Source organism: Ixodes scapularis, unplaced genomic scaffold, assembly GCF_016920785.2.
Source record: "Ixodes scapularis isolate PalLabHiFi unplaced genomic scaffold, ASM1692078v2 PGA_scaffold2__306_contigs__length_199485367, whole genome shotgun sequence".
Classification (NCBI taxonomy): domain Eukaryota; kingdom Metazoa; phylum Arthropoda; class Arachnida; order Ixodida; family Ixodidae; genus Ixodes; species Ixodes scapularis.
Window position 1 is genome coordinate 125,822,482 of NW_024609857.1, and position 26,723 is coordinate 125,849,204.

The 26,723-nt window shown below is 45.6% G+C and overlaps 1 protein-coding gene across 2 annotated transcripts in view; it reads left to right on the forward strand.

The window, feature by feature from the left end:
• The first annotated feature begins 369 nt into the window (after positions 1-369).
• Positions 370-26,723, forward strand: part of LOC8039194 (membrane metallo-endopeptidase-like 1) — a 62,263-nt gene continuing 35,909 nt past the window's right edge. The window contains exons 1-3 of one of the 2 annotated variants that reach the window (XM_040207928.3): positions 370-496; positions 3,368-3,492; positions 12,338-12,400. In XM_040207928.3, the coding sequence (XP_040063862.1) occupies positions 3,409-3,492; positions 12,338-12,400 (147 nt within the window). In that variant the 5' untranslated portion in view covers positions 370-496; positions 3,368-3,408. Of the gene's footprint in view, positions 497-3,273; positions 3,493-12,337; positions 12,401-26,723 lie in introns of those variants that run through there. The other variant, XM_029966490.4, reaches the window with a different exon arrangement.

The window sequence follows — 26,723 nt, forward strand, 5'->3', positions numbered from 1 at the left end:
TCGGTTGCAAGAGTGTGAACGGGCCTTTATGGGAAGTGTTAAAACGATATGGCGAAAAACCCCGTGACTGACCGGACGAATGATGTCCAACGTGGCGTAAGCTGTCACGTCATGAGGACATAAATACTGTGTCCGATATACCTGACCGATGACGAGAACGGGGTTCCCCGTGTAGCGGAACTTACGTGCCTCCTGCTTCGACTATTTGAAGAATGTCTGGACAATTCGTCGCGTCGATGACGTCTCCTCAATGGCCCGCGAGCTTCGTATCTTATCGCGCAGTTGTAAATGCGTGGCCAGGTTGAACGCTGGGCGATAAAAGCTTGCAGACGTACCCAACTTCGGCCACCTATAGAACTGAGACGTAACGCAGCGTTGGTGGAACTCAGCAATGACTCTTGCTTCGTGCGAACAGTCTTGCTCTTGCCTACAGAGCAACCAAGGTACATCGAAAAGCACGGAGGAATACGCGCCTATGCAAGATTTTTAAAATCCGGTAAGAAACAATTATATTCATTACGTTTGACACACCCAGGGAAATAGCGGTTAATAACTACATTGAAACGCCACCTATATGAACTTCAAGAATCTGCGTGAGTTCTCGAAACTTCACGTGCGCTGACATGCTAGCGCCTACCAAATTGAATTAATAATAAAAGAAGTTTATTCTGAATTTTTGTAACTAATAGCACATTACAGCAGTGACTGAAACGAATGCGGAGAGTAGGTCGTCTGCTTCTTGCTAAGGGGTTGCCGTGGCGTCAGGACGGCGCCGAGTTCTGATTGACTTTGCTTAGAAGGGTAGTGGGTAGATCTCCATGCTAGATACCTTGAGGTCTGCCCACTATTTAGTTTCAATTAGCCTATACGAGCTCGGCGTTCTGACCGAGACATCGAGGAGAAAGGCATAACATCACTTCAAAATGCAACTGGCGTTGATGTGGACCCCCTTTTAGAACTATTAGGCGTGTGTCTGAAGGCGACAATGGTAGCACACCAAGGACATCAAACAAAAAATCTACAAAAAAAAAATGTTTGCACACCGCATAGGAGCCCTTAACGGTGCAAGATTTGTGGCAGCCTAAGGGTCAACGTTTGACAAAATACCATTATAATCTGTCAAAAGTTAACCCGAGGCTGTTACATATCTTAATCAATTAGTCCGCAATTAATTTATTAGTCGGTAGTTTGATCGATCAATTTCACGACTCTAATTAATGGGCTCCACTCGCACAGAAAGGGCTAGGAATGACAGATGTACGGCAATCTGCTTATTCAATTATTTTTTTTTTCCAACGGGCTCTATTGGCGATTGCAACGCAGCTGTTTCGCGACAAGCAGACAAATGACCTCCTATTTCAAATACTCATCGCTAAAATAATAATAAAACAAAATATATGTGCCAAAATAGTAATTGACAAGAGGCTTACCTAATGATGTACAAGAATTATAGTTACTGGCCGACTAAGAAAAGCAGGGCCCGACAACTCTTAAGCATCTCATTATCGCTCCGCACCCAATCACATCGCGGGATTAGCCGATAGGAACGTCGAAGAACCAATCACAATGAAAGACGCGCGATAAAAATAGGCCGCACAGTGAGCCCTGTCAGCCACTAGAAAAGCATTTTCACGTTTAGTTTTCCCCATCGTTACTATACCTCGTTTCAGCTTAGGTCCGAGCGCGGCCGATGTTACGAGCCGAAAGGCTAATCAAACAGCGCAGAAAACGCAACGCCATGGCGTGCTCTCCGCGCCTGATAGGACTAGCCGGCGAAGGAGCACGCACAGAGAGACGGCGAATACCGGCTGGTCCTATCAACTGCAGAGAGCACGCCATGACTTTGTGCCTCTTTCGCTCTTTGATTGGCCCTTCGGCTCATAACATCGGCCGCGCTCGGACCGAAGCTGAAACGAAGTATAAGTTAGCTCAGATACGAAACGGCCCATAGAAACGGCCCATAGAAGCGGCCCACGAGCAGTACCCTCATCGCCTCCCCCCTCCCTCTCTCCTTATGGACCGCTTCCCGTCGATCGACGCGCCACCGTTTTGCGGACGGCTGCTGTGGACGGCTGCTGTGGAAACTGCAGTGTATTCAGTGGAACGTACATGTTTTGAAGCACAGCGTCTAGATGGCGCTTCACCGTACTCTCTATGGAATATACGCAGTTTTGAAACAAAAATCTAGATGGCGCTTTAAACGACGGGAGGGGAGTGAGGGGGTTAGCACACTACGCGGGAGTTCCACAACTGAGCTAATCTAGTAACATTAGTTTTTCCTCAGAGAACGCAGTAGGCCGCTCACCGCGGTCTAAGGGGTACCCCCGCAAACGACAAAGCGTATAAGACGACTTACCCAAAACCAACTAAAATATTGCGTGAGAATAAATCGACATGTTCATGAAAACGGAGCCCATCTCGCGCCCCGTAGGCGACTGGTGGTAAATGAAAAAATCCGCTCGGTCCGGGTTTCGATTCACGGCCCACTAAGGTAACCATTTACTCTACTGATTGCTAGCTCCTGCTTAGCTAAGTAAGTCGAACGCTCTGCTGGTCTTGGAGAGGCCCTGGGATCAAAAGCCGGACCAGGCGGATTTTCTCAGCGGTCAATAAAGCAATATGAACATCCAGCATGACGAGTTATCTCTGCGTTACTGAAAGGACGCTAATTGAAAGAAAAAAGGATGGATATATAGAACCCAAACAATGCAATATAATTTTTCTCAAGTGGCATGACCATCTTTGTTTAAACAAAAATGCTAAATCCAAACGGGCAGTTTTAGATGGCATCGCGCACTACAATCGGTGTTCACACAAAGATACTTGCGAGCCTGTTGGCCCAGTGCCCCCTCTTTGTTGTTGATCATGAAGCGACAACCTCTCTCGAAGCGTTGCACGGTTGTTTCCCGCATCGGATGAGATGCCGTTTTTGTGACCAGCTTGGTTCTAAAAGTGAGGCAATTTAAAATGACCAGCGCCGTCCACAGAGAATCACGCGTGGAGTTCCCAGGCAAATTACGCTCGGAAGATACCGGAAATGAAACCAAAACCATCTCCGCGTATCTCAAAGCACCGAGGTCTACAAAAGTTCGCCCCACAAGGAGCCCCGGTGCGACGTTCACCTGTTATCGGGCTCCCCGTCGTCGTCATCGCATATTTCCGAGCTCGCCATTTGAAATGCAGTGCCGAGAGAGATGCGCGAGGAGGACGTGGAGAAGGTAGCAGGGAGGGAGGCTCCCGTATCTAATCTTCCCGGGTCCCAATGCTCTACACACGCGCACGATACATAGAGATACGGACGAATGGCCTGGCAATTGCAGCCCTCTCGTCATTCGCGCTCTTTTATTTGTTTTGTTGTTTGGTGCAGGTTGAGCGGCGTTCAGAAGACCGCGACCGCGAGCGTCACGGATGCACGGGAGCTATCGACGCGATGTCGATTCTTTGACGTCGCCAGGGGCGAGGCCCGAGCCCGCGATGCCACCCACATCACAGGTAAGATGTCCGGCGATGCATCATTTCCAAGAATGAGGTTCTCGCAGTGGAAAGGCTTAGGTCTTGGATTTGCGGTGGCTCGTTTCTTCGCGCCTTTTTTGGTGGCTTTGGAAGGGGGTAGGTGGATTGCATAATACGAAGCCTAAGCGTGGCGGCAGTGTAAAACGGTCCCCGGTTTGGAGTGTATGTCGGAAGTGCACGCGAGGGAGACTCAAGGTCCGAACGTCTTTGAAGCGTTCAGGCCTTGAGTCGATTTGCTGGAACGGAACGGAGCGGAACGATCGCGGTTTTCCCGTTTTATTATTTCGGCGGAAGGCGCGGTTTGATGGGTGCGCGCGCGCCCCAGTCGGGGTTTAGGAAATCACGGACGTTTACGGTAGGCTGCAGTGGTAGAAAGTAAACTCGAGAAACGTGAAACATAAAACAAACTCGAAAAATTCGACGATAGTCAACGGACCTGTCGTGGAATGCAAGTTGGTGCCGTCTGTCGAACGATAAGGTATCGTCACGCTTATCGTATGCTTATGTAATATTTCCGATCTAAAACCAAATTAGGGCAGGAAGTCCTTAATAACAAAGAACGCGCAAAATAATGACATTTTAACCTTTCTGATTTACTCACCTTGTAAGCTTTTACGACAATTTTAAATGCTACGTGACGCCAGCGTGGCATTATATCTTACTACCTCGACAGCGTGCAAGGAACTCAGGGTTACGATAACATATCTGTGGTATGTTGAAATGGCGTTCTAGCGAAATGAAAACTACTTTGGCGCTTTGACATTTATTTAGAAAAAAAAGAGAAAACTACATGCGATTGCTTTAGTATGAATATGATACAGCTCTAAAGATCGATGATTAAGAATGAAGGCCACACTTCTCAATTTTTTTAAAGCTCACGGAGCAATAAGAATAATAGTTCCGTAATGGTTAGAGCACAATTTATTTATTTTATTTGATATAAGAAATCGATTAGGTAGTCTCATAACACTGCTATGTAATATTGCACTTGAAACAATTATTTTTTAGCGTCTCTGAAATTATAGTGTCGGTGAAAGCAGCGTGAATGGCAAATTTATAATATATTAGAATGTGTTAAAATTTTTATATAAAGAATCATTTATTTGCAGACCATCAGTGGCAGAGCAGTGAGTAGTATGATGCTATTGCCTTGGCATACACAAAAAAAAAAAGTAGTAAGCTTAACGGCAGATAGTCTAGTTTAATTAAATTGTTCTTCCCCTCTCCAGAAGGCTCCGAGACGGATGATCTGCCCTGCTCGGTTTTTATTATAATATTGCTGGTGACATTCACGTGCCATTCTATCATATTAAAGACAATTAGAATTAAAATATTTGTATACTATACAACTTAATGGGGGGTACGTAATAAGCAGTTTTTGACCTCGTCAAGAATTATGAATTATATACTGACTGGAAGATTGATTTTATTATCTCGAATGCCAGAAGGCAATATACGCTCAACTTTACTCGGAAAAAAATCACGCAAAATCATTTTAATAAGAGTCTCATAACTTATAAAAAGAAAATAAAGTGATATAGGTTTTAAGTGAGTTTCCATGAGTTTATTGAACATAGTAAAAACAATTTGTTTTCTCACAAGGGCATTATTTTAAATATTGCTCGGGTTCACATCGCGTGAGAAATAAACCCTTGATCGGTTCAGGGCTTCAAGTCTCCCTCCTGCCGGGGGGGGGGGGGGTCTCACCTCACATACCTTGGGGGGGGGGGGGGGGGGGCATTGTGGCAAACTTAAAAATACAGTATGTATTTGTAAATAAAAAATACAATAAGTATTGCCGTATGACAAAGTGATGTAATTAAAAAATACAGCGCTTACACTAATACCACGATCCACGCAACCTATTAATTCCTAACAGACGCTTGAGACTAAGTGCTGACAACATGGTCCGACTCCGCCACTACATACATTTTAAATATTTGTGGGCTTGTGATGCGAAAATATCTGGCACCTAAAAATAGATAAAGTTTGCGCGCTCATTACTGTTTTTCGCCAATTCGGGAGAACCACTCTTTCCCTGGCTGTCTGGTATGGTGTTGAGGCCGCAGACCAGTTTAGCACGATGTATCTGAGCTACCTCCACGGGCTGGTGTGATGGAGAGATAGTGGGGGTCTTTTAGTTTCCATGTTCAGGTTGCGATACCTGACAACGTCACGATTCATCGGAAAATGTACTGCAAAGTGTCTGGTACCGTAAACGGCACGTTAAACTCAAACTCTTTACTGTGAAAGTATGGGCTTCTGGAAGACAACTTTTACAAAATAATGTTCTGTATATACTTTTATTTACTTAGTTCAGTTGCTGTTGACCCTGCTCGGCCGCAAAGGGAGAAATACCGTATAAATTATTCATTAAAAGATTACCATCGTCATGGGCACGATTTCAACTTGTCGTCATTGAACGTAAATACACAGTACAAAATGTGCCCAGAGTACGCAGAGAGGCACGCACAAAATAAAAACGAGTTAAGATGTATAAGTACAAAGCACAACACTGTTACCACAAAAAAGCTATCGCCGTTTTTGCAGTTTTTCTTTTAGAATCGAAAGGCTGTCATCAAAACTACTAATATCGTTGGAAGTGCATTAACCTAAGCGGTGAAATTTGTTGCCCACCAATAGCGTTTCGAAGTAATAATCGAAAGAGCTCCAATGTCGTATTCGCCCTAACGGCGTCGCGCAGTTTACATCCTGAAAAGCATGGCAACGTTGTGAAGGTTACATAAATGTATAGCAACAACCAAGCGTACATATATATAAAACAAAAATTAAATAATATGCAACTAATTAACAAAAGTATGAGTTCTTAAAGACGTATTGTTGGCGGCTCGTTATACAGCACATGCAATTGATATAGCATTCATCCTAAGATGACATCTACCCGACATCAGCAGCGACAAAAGAAACTATATATATACCGCACAGGGTCACTGAAGAATTTTCCAGAACTTCTCCTGGCCTTCCGTCTAACTGCATGCTTTGCGGGCTGGTGCTCTAACCTGAAGCGCAGAATGTCTGTCTGACAAAAGCCACGACGTCACGCACGAATCTGGGCAAAAACGTTGCAGTGGTGGACCGTTCACCTTAATAAACAGCAGTGTCGATAGCCTCGTTATACACAGCGATGACCTCATTGGCGTCATGATAATGCTCATCACGCTGAACCCTCGTTCACAGTCAGTAGTTGACACGGGAATACAGTTCACAGCCGTCACAACCCCTCGGAGTTTCTCAGGGACATTTTTGCCCCCGTTTTCAACATACTCTCTGAAGCCGTGTTGAGTTTTTTTCTCCTCTGTGCTAAGCGAGTTATTCTGTCCTTCCCGTAAAGCACGTCCAGCTCACCGGGCCAGGTTGAGGGATCTAACAGCCGAATGTCTTCAATCAGCTCTCTGTAGACTGTCACATGGTGGTCGACACTGCTGCTGCTGCTACGAGAAGACTGAGTGGTGAGAAGTCGTGTCCTCATGTTGTCGGCCAGGCTCTGGTAGAACTGCGTCGAGTTAATAGCTCGATCGCACTTTCGACAGGGATGCAGTTTTATATCTTTAAAGCACTTAGCCTTCACTGCGTCGTTGACCTGCACTGACATTTTCCCGGGGCGGACTTTTCTTGCTTCAAAAACTGCAATCTGCCTTGGCACCAAGTTGTGCGCCGCTGGCAATGTTATGGCACGCACCTGAAAGTTCAAAGGAAGTTCTGAGATCTCGGCCAAGCTGTCATGGAGCAGTGCCAAGTTCTGGACAAACTCAACTGACGACAGACTTTCTGCAAGCCCTAAATACTGTGCCTTCTCTTTGGTGTCTCGCTTGGGGTCCTCGGAACACTTAATGAAGTGAGCGTACAGTGAAGGGTATGATGTCATGAGAGCATTCACAGTCCTGAAGCTTGACACCACCCACCTTGTATCCAGGACTCTCCCCACACACAAAAGGGAGGCGTTCAAGTCCTTTGCACAGCTTTCGAGTTCTCTGCGGTTTTTTTTGAGAACTGCTGCACAAGCAGCAGAGTTTGTCCATGAAAATTTTGAAGTGATTGATACCTTGCACGTCGCCGACTGTATCTCCGACTGCCAGCTCAAGCCGGTGCGCCGAGCAGTGCCATGTGATTAGGTTAGGAAATGTATCCTCTAGAAGCTTCGCAACTCCTGAATGTTTCCCAAGCAGCACCGATGCTCCGTCGCAAGCAAAAGTAACTAGCTTGTCCTTTAGCACGTTCATACTCAAACCGTGCGAACTCAGGAAAGTCAACAGGGCCTCCTTTATACCATGCAGCCGCCGTCCCACCTGTCACTTCCACAAGGTCCAGAAAGACAGTAACTGGCTGTAGGTGACCGAAGTCGGAGCGCAGATATACAATCAGCGTGGAATGCTCACTGACTGTAGTGCTCTCGTCAATCAGCGCAGAGAACTTTGCGCCGTCTTCTATAAGAGCTCTGCACATGCTCTTCTGCATTTCATTTCCAATATGATCAACAATGTTTGCACATGAGACATTTGTGTGCAAAACCCTGCCTAGATCCATACCATTCGCAGTCTGCACGTCGATTTCATCACTGAAGTCACTGAATGGGCGGCAGTTTTTCGCTTGTTTGTACGCGATTCGGAATATTTTTTTTGTGGCTTCCTGATGTTCATTTAGCTGCTCAGAGAATGCTTCTTCAAGCTTTCTTTTCTTGGCTGTCCTGTCAATCTCCAGAGCCTTGATGTGGGCATCCGATTCCCTGTGCTGGTAAATTGTTTTCCGCAGAGCTCTTTGTTGCTTCTGTTTGCTGTCACCGGGTGCCTTGACTCCCCCCTCTGCCCATTCGAGGGAATTTCGACCAAGACTGCCTAAATGCTCAACTCTTGAGCATGACAGGCGTTTTAATTTTCCGTCCACGAAGCTCAACCACTCATTTTCTTTCTTGAAGAACACGCTCTGCTCCAGGTTCCAGCACTCGGGCAGGTTTGAAATGTTAGCGTCGCTAAGGTGATCACAATTCGTTTCGGAGGAAGGATGCGCACCCTCATTAGTTGCAGTCGTAGGCACTTGATTACTGTCCTCGGCAGCACGATTTACAGAAACAGCGCGTGGCACAGGGCTAAAAAAGCTGGTTAGCTTCTTGCTGGCTTTCGTAGTCATGATATTAAAAGTTCAGCATAGCAAAATTTAGAGATAAAGTCACGTTGCCGATGGTCTTGAGGTAGACGGGTATCCAACAAAATCTTTTAAAGTGTCTTGGTATGCGAAGGCAAAAGGGGAAAACAAGGTACACATAAAAACACGTCAGACACTGACAGCGTCAGCCCTGGATTAAGGGGGTGGGGGCTAGGGACGCTGGAGCCCAGGGCCACACCTGAAGAAAAAATGGGTGGGGGCCTCGCTCGGCTCTCGGGGCGGGGCCAAGAGGAGGTCCTCGTAGGGTGCGAAAGACACCCCAGAAAAGAGGTATTATTGCCTTTTTTGTGTGTTTGTTGCTGGCGTGTCAAAGAATCGCTTTGGTCGTAAATCAATTTGACCTGTGAAAGTTGCCACTCGTTACCAGCGCGTCCGAAGTACTAGTGGCATCAATTTCCTGTCGGCTTTTTTAAAGGCTTTTTCCTCTACAGGGTCATTTTACTTTTCCGGCGCCAGCCATACTTCGTTTTATCTCCTGTTGAACCACAACGGAAGGCTAGGGATCCTCCAGAGTCAATCAAGCGCCAGTCCAGAGGTGTCGTCACGCACTAATACACGGCCGACCTCGAGGAGCCAGGCGACGTCGCTTCTGAACTTGCGCTTGATTGGCTGTGGAGGCCCCTCGTCTTCCGCTGAGGTTCGACACAGGAGAAAACGAAGTGGGCAACAAAACTTTTTTTTTTCTTGTTTGCGGGTCATTAAAAACCGATATTTCGAAGGGGGGGGGGGGGGGGGGGGGATCATACTAAACGTCTGTACTTTCTGGGTGGCAGTGGGGTGTATTCAAGCCTCAATCTTTGGCTTAACAACAGAAAACGCTTTACGGTGGCCGATAGTTGAGGGGTCCCTTTTAGTTCGAGCGTCTGTAAGCACTCTATATTTTCTTTTTGCTTGCCATTTCGCTTTTCGGATAGCGGCACGTTGACAATCGCCTAATCCACATTCTTTCTTTTTTTTTTTTAAATACACCAGACATGGACAACTGCAACTGCGAAAACGCGTGTCCCGCTTGGCGCACGTGAATGTATCATTTGTTTCAGATAAAATTGCCTCTTTCGAGAAAGCATCCCAGGCGAAAATTTTCAACTGGGACCAGCTGGTCCCAGTTGCAACTGGTTTATGGAACAATTCCCAGTTGCAACTGGTCCCAGTTGGAGTCGTTCAACTGGGACCAGTTGGTCCCAGTTGCAACTGGTTTATGGAACAATTCCCAGTTGCAGCTGGTCCCAGTTGGAGTTGGTCCCAGCTGGAATTGGTCTCAGTTACAACTGGTCCCAGTTGGAGTTGGTACCAACTCTAGCAACAACACGGCACAAAATGGAAGGTTGACAATACTTTATTGTTAAAAACTTGGAGAATGAAACTAAATAGGTTTGGTGACGTACACGCTCCGGGTTTAGCCACTTGCTTGCGACGGTTGAATCGCTTTTTCAGAGGTGGTATTCATGAGATGAAGGGAGATCGGCCGCTGGCGTCTGTTAGTGAAGACGGCCTCAGCTTCTCTTCCCATTGCGTGAAGAAAGGTGCTCACCCGTGATCCTGCGTTGCGCAGGTGAAGTCCAGATAAGATGCGGTAGCGCTCCCACCTTGCAATCTCTGTCACAACAGTCGAACATTTTCGAGGTAGACCTCCCGCCATTTTCGCCATTGTGCTCTCCGCGGCGTGTTCTCTTCCGTCCGGTCTTTCCTGGGTGCCCTCCGATCCCTGAACTGCATCTTTCCATCCTCGAAGTTCACCGCCGCCATCGTGGTGTGTGTACAGTTAGGTCCAAAGAAGCGCAGCTGTAGTTTTGACATTTTCATAACGACGCCAACATGGGCGATGGTGACCCTTCTCGACCGCGTCCGTCCGACTCCGGCGTCAGCATAGGCAGCGCCATCTGTCGACAGCGCGTACCACTAATCCGCACCCGCGTGCCACGGCGGCCGGCTAGCTCTGATTAGTCAAAAGATAAATTTATTTATTAAAAGAAAAAAAAATAGTGTAGGTATTTAAATAAATGTTTTAATATATTTTAATAATGCACTAAATGTTCATTTAGGTGAACACATTTTGTCACTAATTATATTTTCCAATTAAAAATTATTTAGTTAATTGAAATTTTTATATTATTTTTAGAAATATATAAATTTACCCCAGTAATTAAAACTCCCTATTTGTATAAATCTAAAAATTTTAGTGTTTTTAGTTTTCTTCATTAGCAAAGGTCAATACACCCCCAACTTGTCCAAATTGTTGCCCAGTGTGAACTGGGAACGGGAAAGGGATTTGAAGTCCGACTGGGAATCGCTCCAACCAGTTACTTTCCTAACTGGTTCCAGTTCACTCCATTCCCAACTGGGAGTCAAACCAGTTGACTCCCAACTGGGAATGGTTCAAACCAGTTGACTCCCAACTGGGAATGGTTCAAACCAGTTGACCCCTCAGCTGGCCCCAGTTGGACTCCTATTGGTCCCAGTTGGGACCAGTTAGTCCCAGTTGATTCCCAGTTGGGACCAGTTAGTCCCAGTTAAAACCAGTTGAGGTGCCAACTGGTCCCAGTTAGAAATTTTCGCCTGGGATATTCTATGCGGCCTACCCCAGAGCACGGCCCTGCCTAGAGAGAACACATCTGGCAATCATTCTCAAGAGCCACTTGCTGCGCGGAACGTCTATGGTGGCAGGAGTCACAAACAGGGATTTCTGCGCATAGCCTCTTGATTGCTTCTCCTGGGTTGAAGGCGTGCACATACGCACGGATAACGCAGTGACGTAGCGTGTTTTTTTTTTTTTTTAGAATTGATTGGACTAGCTCATTTTCAAGCCTTAGTGTCATTCACGTGCAAAGGGGGATTTCTTTTGTTCAAGTTTTCTTGGGAAGGGAGGCGCGCTTGCCTCGAGCGCCCGCGGCCGTCATTTCCGGGAGATAATTTTCCCGCTGTTTTGCGGCGCGGCGAGGCAGCGGGAGGGAAGCCCAGCTCCTGCCAAACCAAACCGGCATCTCCATCTCTGGCTGGTGGGGTGGGACAGAAGGGCCGGCTGTCGTCTGCTTCTCCGGTACATGCGCAGTGTCGCGCTCCCGGAGGCCGCGCCGACTGGCACCGCGATGTTACAGTGTAGGGATGTGGTAGGACCGTAGGAGAAAAGGGTCTGTCGTCTGCCTGGACAGCATGCGCGCAGCCTTTTTTCACCCCTTTTCCCCAACCTCCACAGTGCACACCAAGTCAAACCACCAAGCCAGGCGTGTTGATAACCAAAAAAAAAAAAAAAAAAAAAAAACAAATGGTGGGAGGTTTTGGACCTCCCGCCAAAATTGCTGGGGGTCCGGGATCCCCCGAGACCCCCCTGACTTTAAGCCCTGGATCGGTTTCCTGACATTTATTTTACATACGCGCTCATAGACGCGCAGTAAAATATTGACGACACGTGAAACAAAAAGGATCTAATTGAATTTAGCGACATTGAGATCAAGGCCTATTCCGCATATGGTCTATGTCTTAGCAAGAATATATATATATATAGCATCAACTTGCCCCGTGAAATAATATGCTAGACGATTGAAAAGATATTTTGGGTGACCAACACAGTGTCCTTTGTGTTGATGTTGATGTCTTCTGAAAAGTGTGTAATCCTTCTTGGTTTTACTTCCTTCCCACACCGCAGTCGCCGGCTCACGTCACCAACGGACGGCCGACTGTGTTCACCGTCAGCGGAAACCTTCCAGAGGTGAGTGACCGACATTTTTACCCGATGGAATAGGTCATGTAACAATGAGGGTTCGCGACTGAAGTTGGAATTTCTGCTTGAAAATATATATAAAGTGCGCGTTTGGGATTGTTTTTGAAGAAACATGAATGAATAAGACATATAGAGTATTATATTACAGATGACGCCCAGGACGTTGTTATTGATATATTTGATTCTGGAAAATACCGTTTTTGGAGGATGAAGCGGTGATTCTAGGAAGCCACCTGGGAAAACTGCAGATACTCTTTCTCATTCCCAACATTTCAGGTGCAATCCAAATAAAAGCACGCGTATATATAGCCTGGAAAAACAGTTAGCTTGAGCAGGGCATTCGCTGTTTTTCACACTTTACACTTGCGGTTTAGTGTTGGATCACACATTTTCCAGCCTACGTTTGAATCCTTCAGTTACGAATGGGTCGTTGATGATGATGAAGTTCGGCCGCTTGCAACAAGGGTCCTGATGGCGAACACGTTGCGAAGTGAAGTTCAGTCAGGTGGTATTAGACTTTAACTTAGATAGATTTATTTAACATAGTAAGTTCACAGTAGTGGGCGCGACCAGACGTCGCCGCCCGGCACTTTCCGTCCTCCAAACCCCCGACAAGGAACCCAACCACCACCCAGCTCAATCAGTCTCAAAAAACCTCTCCTCATAAAAAAAAAAAAAAAAAAAAAATTGGTTTGCTCTGTATGTTTATGCAGCCTTGATGGAGATACGCCACAACGGGTAATCGGTCTCTTAGCTGTAGATGAGAAATTTAGCCAGTGCAGCACAACCGCTAACCTTGGATTTTTAACTTGCATCACGCAGTAGTGATCACACGAACGCGTGCCGGTACGAAACTCATCCAGATCGAAACGAGCGGGGGCGGCAGGGAATCGAACCCAGGAGGCTCCCAGCGCAAGCTTTCGCTCCACGCTCCGAGCTGAGACGCGTTAGCCCACTCGGCCACTTCCTCCTTTTTTTTTAAATTGATCTTTATGTACATGTTCAAAAAAATCGTTCACACTTCCTCATGCAATCGAAGTGCAGAAAAAGCACAAAAGAGCATAACACAGAGTGCAGCGTGCAAAGTAACACAAAGCGACACAACAGTTCGCGTGTCTAATCCGCAGTTCAAAGGCCGCAAATGCATAGGCAGTACTGACCCTGGAGACCGCCGCAAGGCAAATGGCGTGCCTCACTCGGTGATGGCAGAGAACCCGCGCACCCGAGCCGAGCTTTCAGTACGTGTTTCCCAACACTCAAGCCCCTCCTGCTCTGTCGTCGCAATCAGCGAGCTGGCATACACAAAACCATCCAAAAAATGCCTCCACGCAGGTTTCCCTCCTTCGACAACATGAAGGTGGTCCGTTCTTGACCTCCACAGCCCGTGCAAACCAAGGATGGTCAGAACCTCAAAGGCTCGACTATCTCTTCCCGTCCCACACTCAAGAAACATTGTACTTCGCCACAACACATACAGATCAACTCCTAGCGCCGCCCGCAGCTGTGCCCAAAAAAGTTCAGCATTTGGGCAAAATAGGATAACATTTTCCAGAGTCTTTGGAAAAGGACAAAGCGCGCAATTCGTGGACCACGGTACGAAAAAACCCTTTTGCACCAACCATGTTTTTACCGGGAGAACTCTCAGATGTAGACGCACGGCCACTTCCTCCCCCGCCTCTCCTCATCATTCGCCCCTCCGTTTTAGAGTCGGAGTCAGGTTCCCTCTCCCAATCGTCCGAACCAAAAGCACACAAGCAGAACAACAACATGCTGTCGTCTCAAACGAATAACCAAAATAAAACACACAAAGACCCCACGTTTTCTTCGACGGTCATTACAAGAAGGTGCCGTGAAGATGGGCGCACCCACGAACCCGGCCCGCTTATACAATGAAAGCAAAGCCGACATGTTCGGCAACGTTTACTACCCCAGACGCCCCATCCGGCAGCCACCCGTGGTAAAGCGTCCCCTTGTCCCGGCTCCCCAATTAGGGAGGCGCCCGCTCGAAGCACCCCTGAAAGCGACATTCCTGCGACGCTCCCCCATTCCTGGTCAGGCGGCCGTCTTCCCCCGCCGCCCAAGGTGATCCTTCCCACCGCAGCTGCGCTTTGACCCAAATCGACCAAAAAAAGATAGAATAATATGCCTGTACCTAACTCCTTCATAAACACTTTTCGTTACATCAAACTCCTAAGAAAAGAAAAAAAAAACAAAAAAAAAACGCGTGTGTTCACTTTTTTTGGAAGAAAACAATAGATGGATCACTGTAAATCTCGTAACTCAGAATACAATTAGACCCATTGATGAAAGTCAAAATTGGTGCTTACGCGCCAAACCAACAAAAGGCATCAGGGACACTCCAGCGGAGGACTGACGATTAATTTCGACTACCTGGGGAGCTTTTTTCATGGCACCGAATCGTCGGTAGCACGTGAACATGCAATTTAATTCACAATTACATGGTACCTTCTTCGCAAAACACCTCCGTCAGATCGAGGAATTTGAGCTGGCCACCTGGGGATTTCCAGGCCAGCACTTTGCTTCGGAGTAAGCGAGGTGGTTGTACTATTAAGCTCGAAAGCAGCTATGTGCTCAGGGACAACGATCTTGTTGTTTTGTTTTCTTATCTTTTGCTGATATTTTATGCAAGTGAAACGCTATGTTCATTGCCTCGGCGAACATCGCATGTTGTTGGTCTCATCGCATTCTGAGCTACGGCATCCGCCAGCAGTGTATTTTACGTGGGGGGTGCTCAAGGTCGAAATAAAGGGTGAAGTGGAGGGGGGGGGGGGGGGGGGTACAGGAGGTGAAAAAAAGAAATAAAAATTAAAAAAACAGTTATTACCAAGATTTCACTGCTTATAGAGGGTTAATTATCATTTCCTATACCGTGTGTCCCTACATTATCCAAGATTCTTGCCACGAAGCAATGAAATGTTGACACAATCAGATCCAATAGTAGCAGCTACACGGTGGCACCGATCTACCGTGTCAATCTAAAATGCACTGTAAAATCGGGCGCCTGCATGTAGAGAGCTCACATTTTTAGCGAAGGTGTACTTTAATCCTGGACGCTTTCCTGTGAAATTTCTAGGCGTTGCTCCATTCTTGTGAAAAGTTATGACAATCTTGAAAATTTCAAAAATGCTTACCACCGGTGGACGCGGTCGTCAGCTCTTAATTATAATGGAACCGAAAAAAAGCTCGATAACATGAATTAATTTTTTTGGATTGGGCTAGTCGGTTCACGTTCATTAAAAGGTTTAAAAGCGAAAAAAAAAACACACACACACACACGGCCAAAGAAGTTGAAAGTTAACGGCCGTCTGTGATTTACCTGTTGCTTTTCGTACGTTTGTTTTTTGCACTTTTCACCCTTTTAACGTACTCGATAACATCTTTGCGCTTTAGATCATTGGCTAGCATCTAGAAGCGTTTTGACAAGACAGAAATCTGTACCACACCAACGAGGTTCAATGGAAGACTGATTTTGCCTGTTACAATTATTATCAATTTTACAGCCTGTGCTCAATAAATTGCAGAGGATAAACAACACTGAACTTTAAATATGCTCTCTTAATCGATTTGGGCCATGTCGGTAACTAAAAAATAGTCGACAAGGGCCGCCATTGGTCTTATTGGGCGATAGCGTTGAAGAATCTACATTAGTCGAATGCGAATTTATGCGCGCGGTAGTGCCGAGGCTACAGCCCTCTACAACAATCTTTCCTCTTAAAAAAATAAATGAGCTTTTTTTTTTTTTTTTTTTTTTTTTTTGTCATTTAATTGGGATAAAACTACGACGCACCGGGGCAAACGCACAACTATTTTTCTATGTTAAGAGAAAGGCGGCTTTCTTTAGAACACGTCCCAACAATGCAATGCTTTTGGTGGCTCCGAGGCAAAGCGCCGGCTTACGGATCCCCGGGTGGTGGGTTCGAATTCCCGCAATCTGACGGGAGCTTATTGCAGAGAAGGCACCGTGTAACCCAGCTTTCGGTGTTTGCAGTTCAGAAGATCCCCAGGGGGTCGAGAGGAATCGCCAGTCCTCCGCTGGGGCGTGTGAGGTGCCCGTCGTTAGTTTGGCACGTAGAACCCCCCAAATTTGACTTTTAAAACCAATGCCCACCAAATGCGGTCAGGGGATATGACATACTTTACCGGGAGTTCACGTACGATGTTTCGTTAGCCATTTGAAGTGACCGCGCAAATTGGCTTGTTAACGTGCGTGCTACGATTTACTACAGAGGTGCCCGAACGTGGTGGATTTATTATTTTTTTTTTTGAAGAATGAAGAAATAAATATTTTTAGCGAAAGAAAAAAAAAAGTAGTTTTTTATGGGTGAATTTTCGCGAAATCTCTTTTTTGCGAAACTATCAAATATTTTTCTGGGAAACTGAGGCGTTTATTATGATTGAAAAAATGGGTGGAATAAAAATAAAATACAATACATCATAACATAGCCTTCATTTCGCCAGAATTAACGCCAGAGTTGTCCAAACTATTATTTTGAGTTTAAACGCAAAATAAAAAAAAAAGTAATATTTTTTTGCTTAGCGAACTAATTTTATTGACATTTTACTGATTACTTCCACTATCTAACTACGTCTGTGTGCTAAATACCTTCGCAATCTATTACAAAACTGTTTTATGCGGTTATTTCATAGAACACCAAAACATTGTGAACTCCCTCCAATGCAGTTTATGCAACCTAAAATTCGACAATTCCCTCTTGCTTCGCTACGCACGCACACACACAAAATTGAAACAAAACCTTAAACCTACCAGATATTTGTAAATTCTGGGTGACTCTTGGTATGATATGGTCCGCTGCTGCCGTGCCGACGTTTTGGATATTTCCCTGACAAACTGCCAATTTCTTGGGTCCCCGCAACCACGCATCAAGGAGCGTCCTTCTGGTAGCCATAATGATTAAAAGTGTAAAACTTTAAATACTGTTTTTTCTTAGCGGTGCACTTGTAAAAAAAAAAAGAATAAGAAAAAAAAAAAAAACGTACATCTTTTGATGTTGAGATGTCCAAAGAAACCGTCCGCGGATTTCACAGTGACAAATCTACAACTGCAGTTTCAGTGGAGTGACAGGGCGAGGAGAAGGAAGGCTCGGGAGGAGGAAGCAGATGGACTCTGGGAGACGAGGAAAAAACATCCCTCTCGTTCCAGTACCTTCTGTGGCGATGCCCTTTTCTATTTCAGCATGTTTCCTGTTTTTATGGTCGTCTTTGAAAATAGCCTGAAACCGTCTGGGTGTATAATAGGGCCCCGCCTGAACATAGCAGGCTGGCTCGCCAAGACCCAAAATGGTGCTTCGAAAACAAAGACGCAGAAATACCGGCGAAGATGCCGCGATTCTTTGATGTCTCCGACGACCACCGTGGTAGCAGCGCTTCAACACAGACTGCAGTGCGATGTCTCCCTTTACAACCTGTGTCGCCGTTCTCTTGCCTTGGGAGTTGGGAAACTTTTCCCCCTCAACTCGCTATATCTGTAGGCAGTCTCGGTTCAAGAAGGGCTTTTTTTTTCGCGCAGACCATCTCCCCGCCTCGCGATCGGCTCTCCACGCGGAAGCAATTACCCGACACATAAGGGACGATGCAGACAGGACAATCTTTCAACTTCAACAACATTTAATTTTCGCCTTCAAGCCCAAAGCCCGCCCGCTCCTTAGGAGTGCGGGAAAAGGAAATCGTGGGGGAAGGAGAGGAGGTGGAGGAAGTTGCCAAACGAGGAAGGGAGGGGAGGGAACGCTTCTGGTCAAGAGATCCAACGAGTCAAAAGATCCAACGAGTCAAAAGGTCCAATAATGGATCTTTTGACTCGTTGGATCTTTTGACTCGCCAGACACGAGTCAAAAGATCCAATGTGGGTCAAAAGGTCCAACGAGCCAAGAGATCCAACGAGTCAAAAGATCCACGGCGAGTCAAGAGGTCCAACGAGTCAAAAGGTCCAACGAGTCAGAAGGTCCAATAATGGATCGCTTGACCCGGCAGACGCGAGTCAAGAGGTCGCATGCGGGTCAAAAGGTACAATTAATCGAGAACTGCCGCGTCATATGGCAAGGGAGTTAGGGAAGGCCCCTCACCACTCCTGTCCTAGGCGCGGCCCGCGGGGAGGCATTGTAGGGTGATTTCAGATAAGATCGACCAAAGGATGGCTAGTCGACATTTTCAAATCAACTGATGTTTTTATATGTTATTGTCTAGTGTCTGGTATGAACGAATCCAAACTTAGTTTTGACTAGAAAAAATACTTGGGGACTGGAAAAATCGTAAGGCATGAGGTGGTGGACAGTTGCATTAACGCGCACTGATGGAGGGGGCCCGTTTGAGAGTGAATAACTAAAGCGATAACATTAGGAGAACTCTAATACGTTTTACGCGCAAACTATGGGTATAGCTTGCTTGTAATATAGAGTAATCATATTTATTTAAAATTTATTTATTTTTCTAAAAATTGACAAACATGCGTGCTCGAACGACAAATGGCAAACTTTAAAGGTATGTATCTCATGAAATAATTTAATCATTATGATATAATTTGCAGATATTATTCTACTAATATATAGCTAATATTTAAAAAATAACTAAGGTATCTGTGTGATACAATAGTTAGGATATATTTAGTCAAACATGAAAAAAAAATCAAACAAAAAAAAATTCCGATGCGAATAAAAAAAAACAACACCACCCTCGATTTTTTTTAAATTTAGGCAACCTGTTATACTCTATTTCGGCATTCATTTCCATTAAAAACATGTTGCATCATTTTATTGAGAAAGAAGATACAACTCCCCAAAGTAGGGTCCTTTTTCAAAGCCTACACTTATCAGTGTTTTATACAAGAACTGACTCTGAGTTCCAGTTTCATGAAACCAACACACATCTTTTATATATTTTTATTCAGATGAGGCCAATGATAACTAAAGAAATCGTTCACACACTTAAATTAAGGAGAAACTACTGTGTACAAAGAGGTATCATATTACGGACTAGTGATCCGAGAAAAGATCATGCAGCCATCGGCCACTAGGAACTTTGTTTACTTTATTCTCCTGCGACACTATATGCTATTCCCTCTTCCGCTCTACCTTCATCTCTCTCTCTCTCTCATATATATCCCTGATATATATCCAGAACAAAAACATGTTCAAGCATTCCCTTTCTGCGTGGTAGTGTTCTGTGGCTAGCAAAAATCATTTCCTCGCTAAGCTCACGATTATGGCAAAATAGTTGCCGGAAACCGCAGACGACACTCGTCGCTAGTTCTGGCAAAACGGCCGATACAATCTTTTTTTCGCATTTCCCCGCTCGCTGTCAAGGACAAGGGGGTTCGCTTCAACCAGCAAAACATGGCCGCCGACGCCTGTTTACTGAGCCGTCATGCCTGTCGCCATCTCACTCGCTGGCGTCACGGGCGATAATATCAGGCACAAAGGGGCACACCAACCGGCAGCATTATCCCCAAATACTCGAGCCTCGCGTAAATACATAGACTGTAAGCGCTGTCGCCATGTTATCGTAGTAAGACCGCCCCCCCCCCCCCCTCCCCCAACGGGGGACTGCAGTACGCGACGGCGTACTAACACAACGGCGACGATATCGACATCGCGGGCTCCGAATTTTCCCATAAAACTACTCCACGGGTATTTCTCGAAACGCTTGATATTGTGTACGCCCGCCTGGAAGGATTTCAGGCGCGTAGTTAAGATAAGGCGGTTCTCCGCGGCAAAAGAAAGCAATTTCACAAAAGCTTAAAAGCGGCGGCGACGTGTGTGCAGTGAACGCTAGTAGTTTTGGTGTAGACAGGGTGTGTGTGTTCTCGTTGCTGACACCAGCCGGCGATAAGGCACTGCAGGTGGTAGCTCAGTACAGCAGGGGCTAATCCGAGTGACCATCAAGGTAACCCCACCGCCAACCCCTCGCGAACCGGTCGCCGACATGGCTCAGGCTGTGTCATGAACCACGTGGTAGAAGCTCGGGTGCTTTCATATCAGCGCGTGGAGGGACGACAGTGCGATTCCGGAAAGTCTTTTTCGAAGGCCGCTGACCACAATTTTTTGTCTGGAGACTTTCCCTCTTTCTTCCTTTGACGTGGATCAAGCTTTGCCGACAGCCTCAGTTGTGACCTCTCTTTTCAAATGTACGTTTGCAGTGAGTGAGCTCCTCAGCCTCGGACTTGTCACTTGTGCACCCAGTAGTTCTTTCACTTGGCAATTATATGCCATCAGTTGGGGTTTAATTTCTATTATTTATGTATACATTATGAAGACGTCCTGGAGCTCCGAACGAGTGTTTTGTGCAGATTACTTTTGCAAACACAAAAAGACTATACCAAAGGAGCGGAATTTTCGAAGTGTTGGCGAGTTGGACCTAAACTCGTTAAAGCAAATTCTTCCGCCTGACTGTTCCACCAAAGTGAGTGCGACGGACTACCTGTGCTACCATTGCTTCATGCACATCACTAAGGAGATCTCGATGCGAAGCTCAGAGCAGTGCCCTGACATATTTGTGCCAGCTGAAGAAGCAATTGAAGATCTAAATCGCAGCATACTACCTACAGATGTGTCGCCGCTGAGACAACCAAGCGTCGTAAGAAGTCGGGACAGGCCTGCCTATGTCAAGAGAAAGCAGACAGAACTAGAGCAGGTTGCTGTCAAGAATATACGCTCAAGGCTACGTATTGCGTACGACAGGGACGCACCATCGGGGTCGTCCGAACCAACATGCTCCACATGCACTGAGTGGGTGGACAACTTTCGGCAGGCCTTTGAAACCGCCACCTCTCTCCGGGAACGTTGTCAACTGCTTACACTCCTGCCGTCAACACTGACGAAGAATGAGGTTCAAAAGATGATTCCACAGGCCTCAATGTACCTCATCAGTAAATCCTGAAAACTCAAGGAAAAGCATGGCGTGTGGTATGAGCCGGATCCTTACACGAGGTGCAAGGTGAGCCCTGAGAACCTGTCTGCTGCCCTAGAGTACTTCACGAAAGACGAGCTACAATGTTCGCGCCAAAGTCCCAACCAGAAGGACGTCATCTCTGTCATGCTCAACGGAGAGAAAACGTTCGTGCCAAAGCGCTTCATGACACGCTCAATACGAGAGGCCTTCCGTATATACAAAGACAAGCATCCCGATTCCGGCGTTGGGCTAACGAAATTTTATTCGTTGCGCCCTAGATGGGTCCAATGTATTCCACACCAGAAAGTGTGCGTTTGTGTGCGCTGCGCCAATTATTATCTTTGTATTGCCGCTCTAGAGAACGTTACAGGCTCAACATTCAACACTGGTGAAATGAACTGGGCATTTCTGTGCGACCCAGCAACAGAACTGTGCCTTCAAGGAGACTGTGATCACTGCCCAAAAGGCCAGTTTCTTACACTCCAGGAACTTAATATCCCGGAGGATGAAGAGATTGTGCTTGCAACATGGGAGTCCGGCGACCTTGTGAAAAAAACTTTGGAACCTGAGACTTTCCTAAAAGTCATCCAAGTGACGGTTGGAAGTTGGGTACTTCACAACCATATCCGGCAAACGCAAGGTATAGCGATCTACGATGAAAAACAGTGCATGCAACGCGGGAGCATTGTCTTTCATTTTGACTTTGCTGAAAACTGGACCATCGTGCTTCCTGACGAAGTGCAAGCATATCACTGGAAAAAAAAAAAAAAAAACAAGTTTCGATATTTACATGTGTAGTGACGACAAGAAAATCTACAAACAGCTTTGCCATCATCAGTGAGGACCTGTGTCACGACGCCGCTCACGCTTGCTTGGCTCTAGAAAAAGTGAAGGAGTGGGTTGAAGACAACGTTGCGGTATACTCGTACGTGACGTACGTAAGTGACGGCGCCGCCAGTCATTTCAAGAATCGCTACCAGCTTCACCAATTTGCCAAGGACGATTGCCCACAAGCCCAGTGGTTATTTTCTGCATCTGGACATGGGAAAAATGCATGTGACGGAGTTGGCGGACTCGTGAAGCACCAGGCCACGCTGAACAACCTGAGAGAACGTTCAGTAAGCGCAATTCAGACGGCCAGGACAATGGTGAGCGTTCTATCAAAGAAACTGAAAGGCGTGCATCTTGTATATCTGGACGAAAATGAGGTTGTTCGGTATCGTGAACAAAAAAAAGAAGAGTGGCTGACGGTGCGCGCCTTCCCCGGCATTCAGTCTTGGCACGCGTGGCGGCTCAGCAAGTCATCAACAGAAGGGACCTGTGACGTATATGTAGCACGGACAGTCGGATCTGCTTGGAAGCAACTTTATTAAATGGGTACAGCGAAGAAAACCTTAGCGTAAAGTGCCGAATTTGATTTCCCAAGGACTGCTCATTTTGAATGCAGGGACATCTTATTTATCACATTTTTCTTCACGGGGTATTTAACCTACTGTTTTTGTTGGTGGTTACTAATAATTTTTATCTGATCACTATAAAAAAAAAATCCCAAAATGTTATCCTCGAGCAGGATAAAATATATCGGCTTGCCACGATTCATTCATACATCGAGAGCATCGAAGCTGCTCCAGTTAGGCACTATGGCATCCGTCACCTGAAATTGTTTGTAATCGTAAATACACAGCCAACCTAAATATCTTACTATTATATCTTTGTTTTTGTGTGTGAACGTAAAGTTATTTATTTTACTCTAGATGTAAAATATACCGGAAGGTACAACTTCACACTGCATCATCTTTTCTCAAATCATTAGTCTCTAATATGATACCACTTTGTACGCTTATGTAAAATGCTGTATATAGTTTCTCCTCCCTTTTACTGTGTGACCGATCGCTCTTTTTATCAATGACCTCATCTGAATAAATGTATATAAAAGACTTGTGCAAGTTTCATGAAACTGGAACTCAGAGTCACTTCTTGTATAGGACACTGCTAAGTGTACACGCTTTGAAAAAGGACCCTACTTTGGGGAGTTGTTTCTTCTTTCACAGTGCAATGATGCAACATGTTTTTAATAGAAATGAATGCCGAAATAGAGTATAACAGGGTACCCAAATTTTAAAAAAATCGAAGGTGGTGTTTTTTTTTTATTCGCATTGGAATTTTTCTTTGTTTGATTTTTTTCCCATGTTTGCCTAAATATATTGTAACTATTGTGTCACTCAGATACCTTATTTATTTTTTCAATAATAGCCATATATTAGTAAAATAATGTCTGCAAGTTATGTAATAATGATTAAATTATTTCATGAGAGACAGATTTCCAAAGTTTGCCATTTGTCGTTCGAGCAGGCATGTTTGGCAATTTTTAGAAAACTAAATAAATTTTTAATAAATATTATTACTTTATATTACAAGCAAGTTGTACCCATAGTTTGTTTGTAAAAAGTTTTAAAATTCTCCTAATTTTATTGTTTTAATTATTCACTTTCAAACTTGCCCCCTCCATCAGTGCGCGTTATTGCAACTGTCCACCTCTCCCTGCCTTACGATTTTTCTTGTCTCCAAATTTTTTTTCTGGTCAAAACTAAGTGTGGATTCGTTTATACCAGACACTAGACAATGTCATATAAAAACATCAGTTGATTTAAAAATGTCGACCAGCCACCCTTTGGTCGATCTTATCTGAAATCACCCTGTACAATAATATTAAGAAAAAAAATTTTGACTATACCCGTTTTCACCTCAAGGAACGTAGTAAAAAAAAGTCCGGCTTCTCGCGGAACACTGCTGGTTTCCGCATTCATGTAAAGAATTAAGATATAAGTAGGTGAATTTTAGATTAGATATATGTTATCCTTATTAAGACGTACACGTTCCGAACGCCAAAAGCATCGCTTTTCCCTCCGACAACCAAATCTCGTAAGAACTACTTCACGCCGCGTATGAATATTACGCAAAGCTTGCATTTTTCTTAGGGGTGAAAATGGGTATAGGTGCCTTAATTTTTGTTACAGAAAAAAAGTTAGACATTTAAATTTGACGCGCCGTTTAACTCCTCACAATTTTCCGGTTTGCGGACGGAAAACGTGCCCGAGCTAGGGGGGCAGAGTACAGGTTGTGATAGGGTGTGTTTTTGTTTGCAAACTAGTTCGTACAAGAAGGCCGATACAGAGTGCGTGTATATTTTTCAATGATAAATGATTTGATCGATTTTGTCTGTTCGTTACAAAAAAAGGCCCCACCACGACCATAAAAGATGACGCCCTTCGCACTTTATTGAAACGCGATTGTGTCGCGTTCACGCTCGCTAGAAATATGTACTAAAGAGCACCTTGTAGGTGACGTATGACTTGTCCGAAATGTGTTTCTCTTGTGCGAAAAGCTAATTAAATGAGCGCCGCAAAAAGAAAAAAACGGGAAAAAAATGACGGTCGTGCGTGTTTGAGGTCTGAATCTATTCTCTCAGACACTTCATTTGACAGACACGTTCGTCGCTGTTAAGGTTTCATTGTACAACCAACTACGAGATTCCCCGGTTGGAATTTTATCATTACACAAGAAAAATGACAAAGAAAATGAAGATGATGAACCATACACAGTCAACGCAAATCTCAGTGGTATTTGTGGATATTGAGGCATCGCAATGCTTGTCAGCCATCCAAGGGGCGACATATTTCTAAACCGTAAATGAGCAATTTAGCCGGGACCGTACGACGTTGTACTCTGTTTCATCTTGAAGGCTAGTTCACACTGTTGCGACCGACCACGACCAAGTCTGACGGAACGAGTTTTTAAGCCCCTCTTACTACCACACCGCGCAGCAGCAATGGCGGCCGTAAGCGGCCTAAAACTTCGTTGCCATAGCAACCCATAAAAGAGAATAACGACACGAACAGTTGCAGGCGCACACGGTCGGACTCATGCATGGGAGTGAATCAGCCAGCGCATCTGATCCTGCGCCGACAGTGTGTCACGTGACCTTCCGGTTCGGCGCGGCGTCGCACGGAGCGAGATGTGCCACGACGCTGTCGACTTCTAGCAGAGGCTGCAGTGAATCCTTAAGTGAAACGGAGTATAGCCTTGGGTCTTTATGTGCACCACGCAGTAGTCGTTACATGAACGCACGCCGATGATGGTTCTCCGTACAGCGTGGTGCCAGTTAGCAGCCATGCTGCACTGGCCATATTGGCAATATACTGCGGAAAGGCATGTTGACCCTCTGGATGGCTGTCAAACATTATGCTGTCCAAATCCAAAGCCATAAATGTTCTGCCTGTTCAGCTCATGCTACGTATACACGTCTCGTAATTAAGTCACCGACTAATTGTTCGTTGGTTTCTAAATTCAAGAAACAACCTGCGTCCCCGCGACCGTACAGCAGGCGCAACTCTCTGGAAATTTCTCTGATAATCAAGCATTGCCGACGAAGAAATGGCGTTGGTTACTAGCCCATTGAAATAGAAAACGCACCAACGCCGTGACACAGCCAGCCATTCAGGATCCCAAAACCTCTGGTCCCCGAGGGCACTGCATCATTTTCTCCCATCTCCCTCTTTTTTGTTGCTTTTTTATTAGACGCGGGATCCCACCCCGCTGCAGTGCAGTGACCGTCACGCCATTCCTTGCCACCAGAAAACCTTCATTAATCGTAGTTTTGCTTTTCTTTCTTTCCTACTCTTCTTCAAAGCCCTTCCTCCCCTTTCCCGTCAAGAGTCAAGAGGTCTAACAAGTCAAAAGGTACAACAATGGATCTTTTGACTCGCTGGATCTTTTGACTCGTCAGACACGAGTCAAAAGATCCAATGTGGGTCAGGAGGTCCAAGGAGTCAAGAGATCCAACGAGTCAAAAGATCCACGGCGAGTCAAGAGGTCCAACGAGTCAAAAGGTCCAACGAGTCAGAAGGTCCAATAATGGATCTTTTGACTCGTTGGATCTTTTGACTCGATGGACCCCTTGACTCGGAATCGGGAGGGAAGGGGGCTCGAAGACTGGATGTGCGGGATAACGGAATGAAATGAAAGGCCACTTCTGCCGGTAACCTTGTCGCCTCGTCTAGTCTGTCAGCGATCGGCTTCCATTGTGGGCTTCAGAAAGATAATATCCTTTCTTGAGAGCGAAATGGAAGGGGTGCTTATGGTATTCGGGCTTGTGGAAATCCGATAGGCCTCAATTATTTCTCTCCCGACTCGCTCTCTGTGGCGATTCCGAGTCAAGAGGTCCAACGAGTCAAAAGATCCAACGCGTCAAAAGATCCATTATTGGACCTTCTGACTCGTTGGACCTTTTGACTCGTTGGACCTCTTGACTCGCCGTGGATCTTTTGACTCGATGGATCTCTTGACTCGTTGGACCTCTTGACCCACATTGGATCTCTTGACTCGTGTT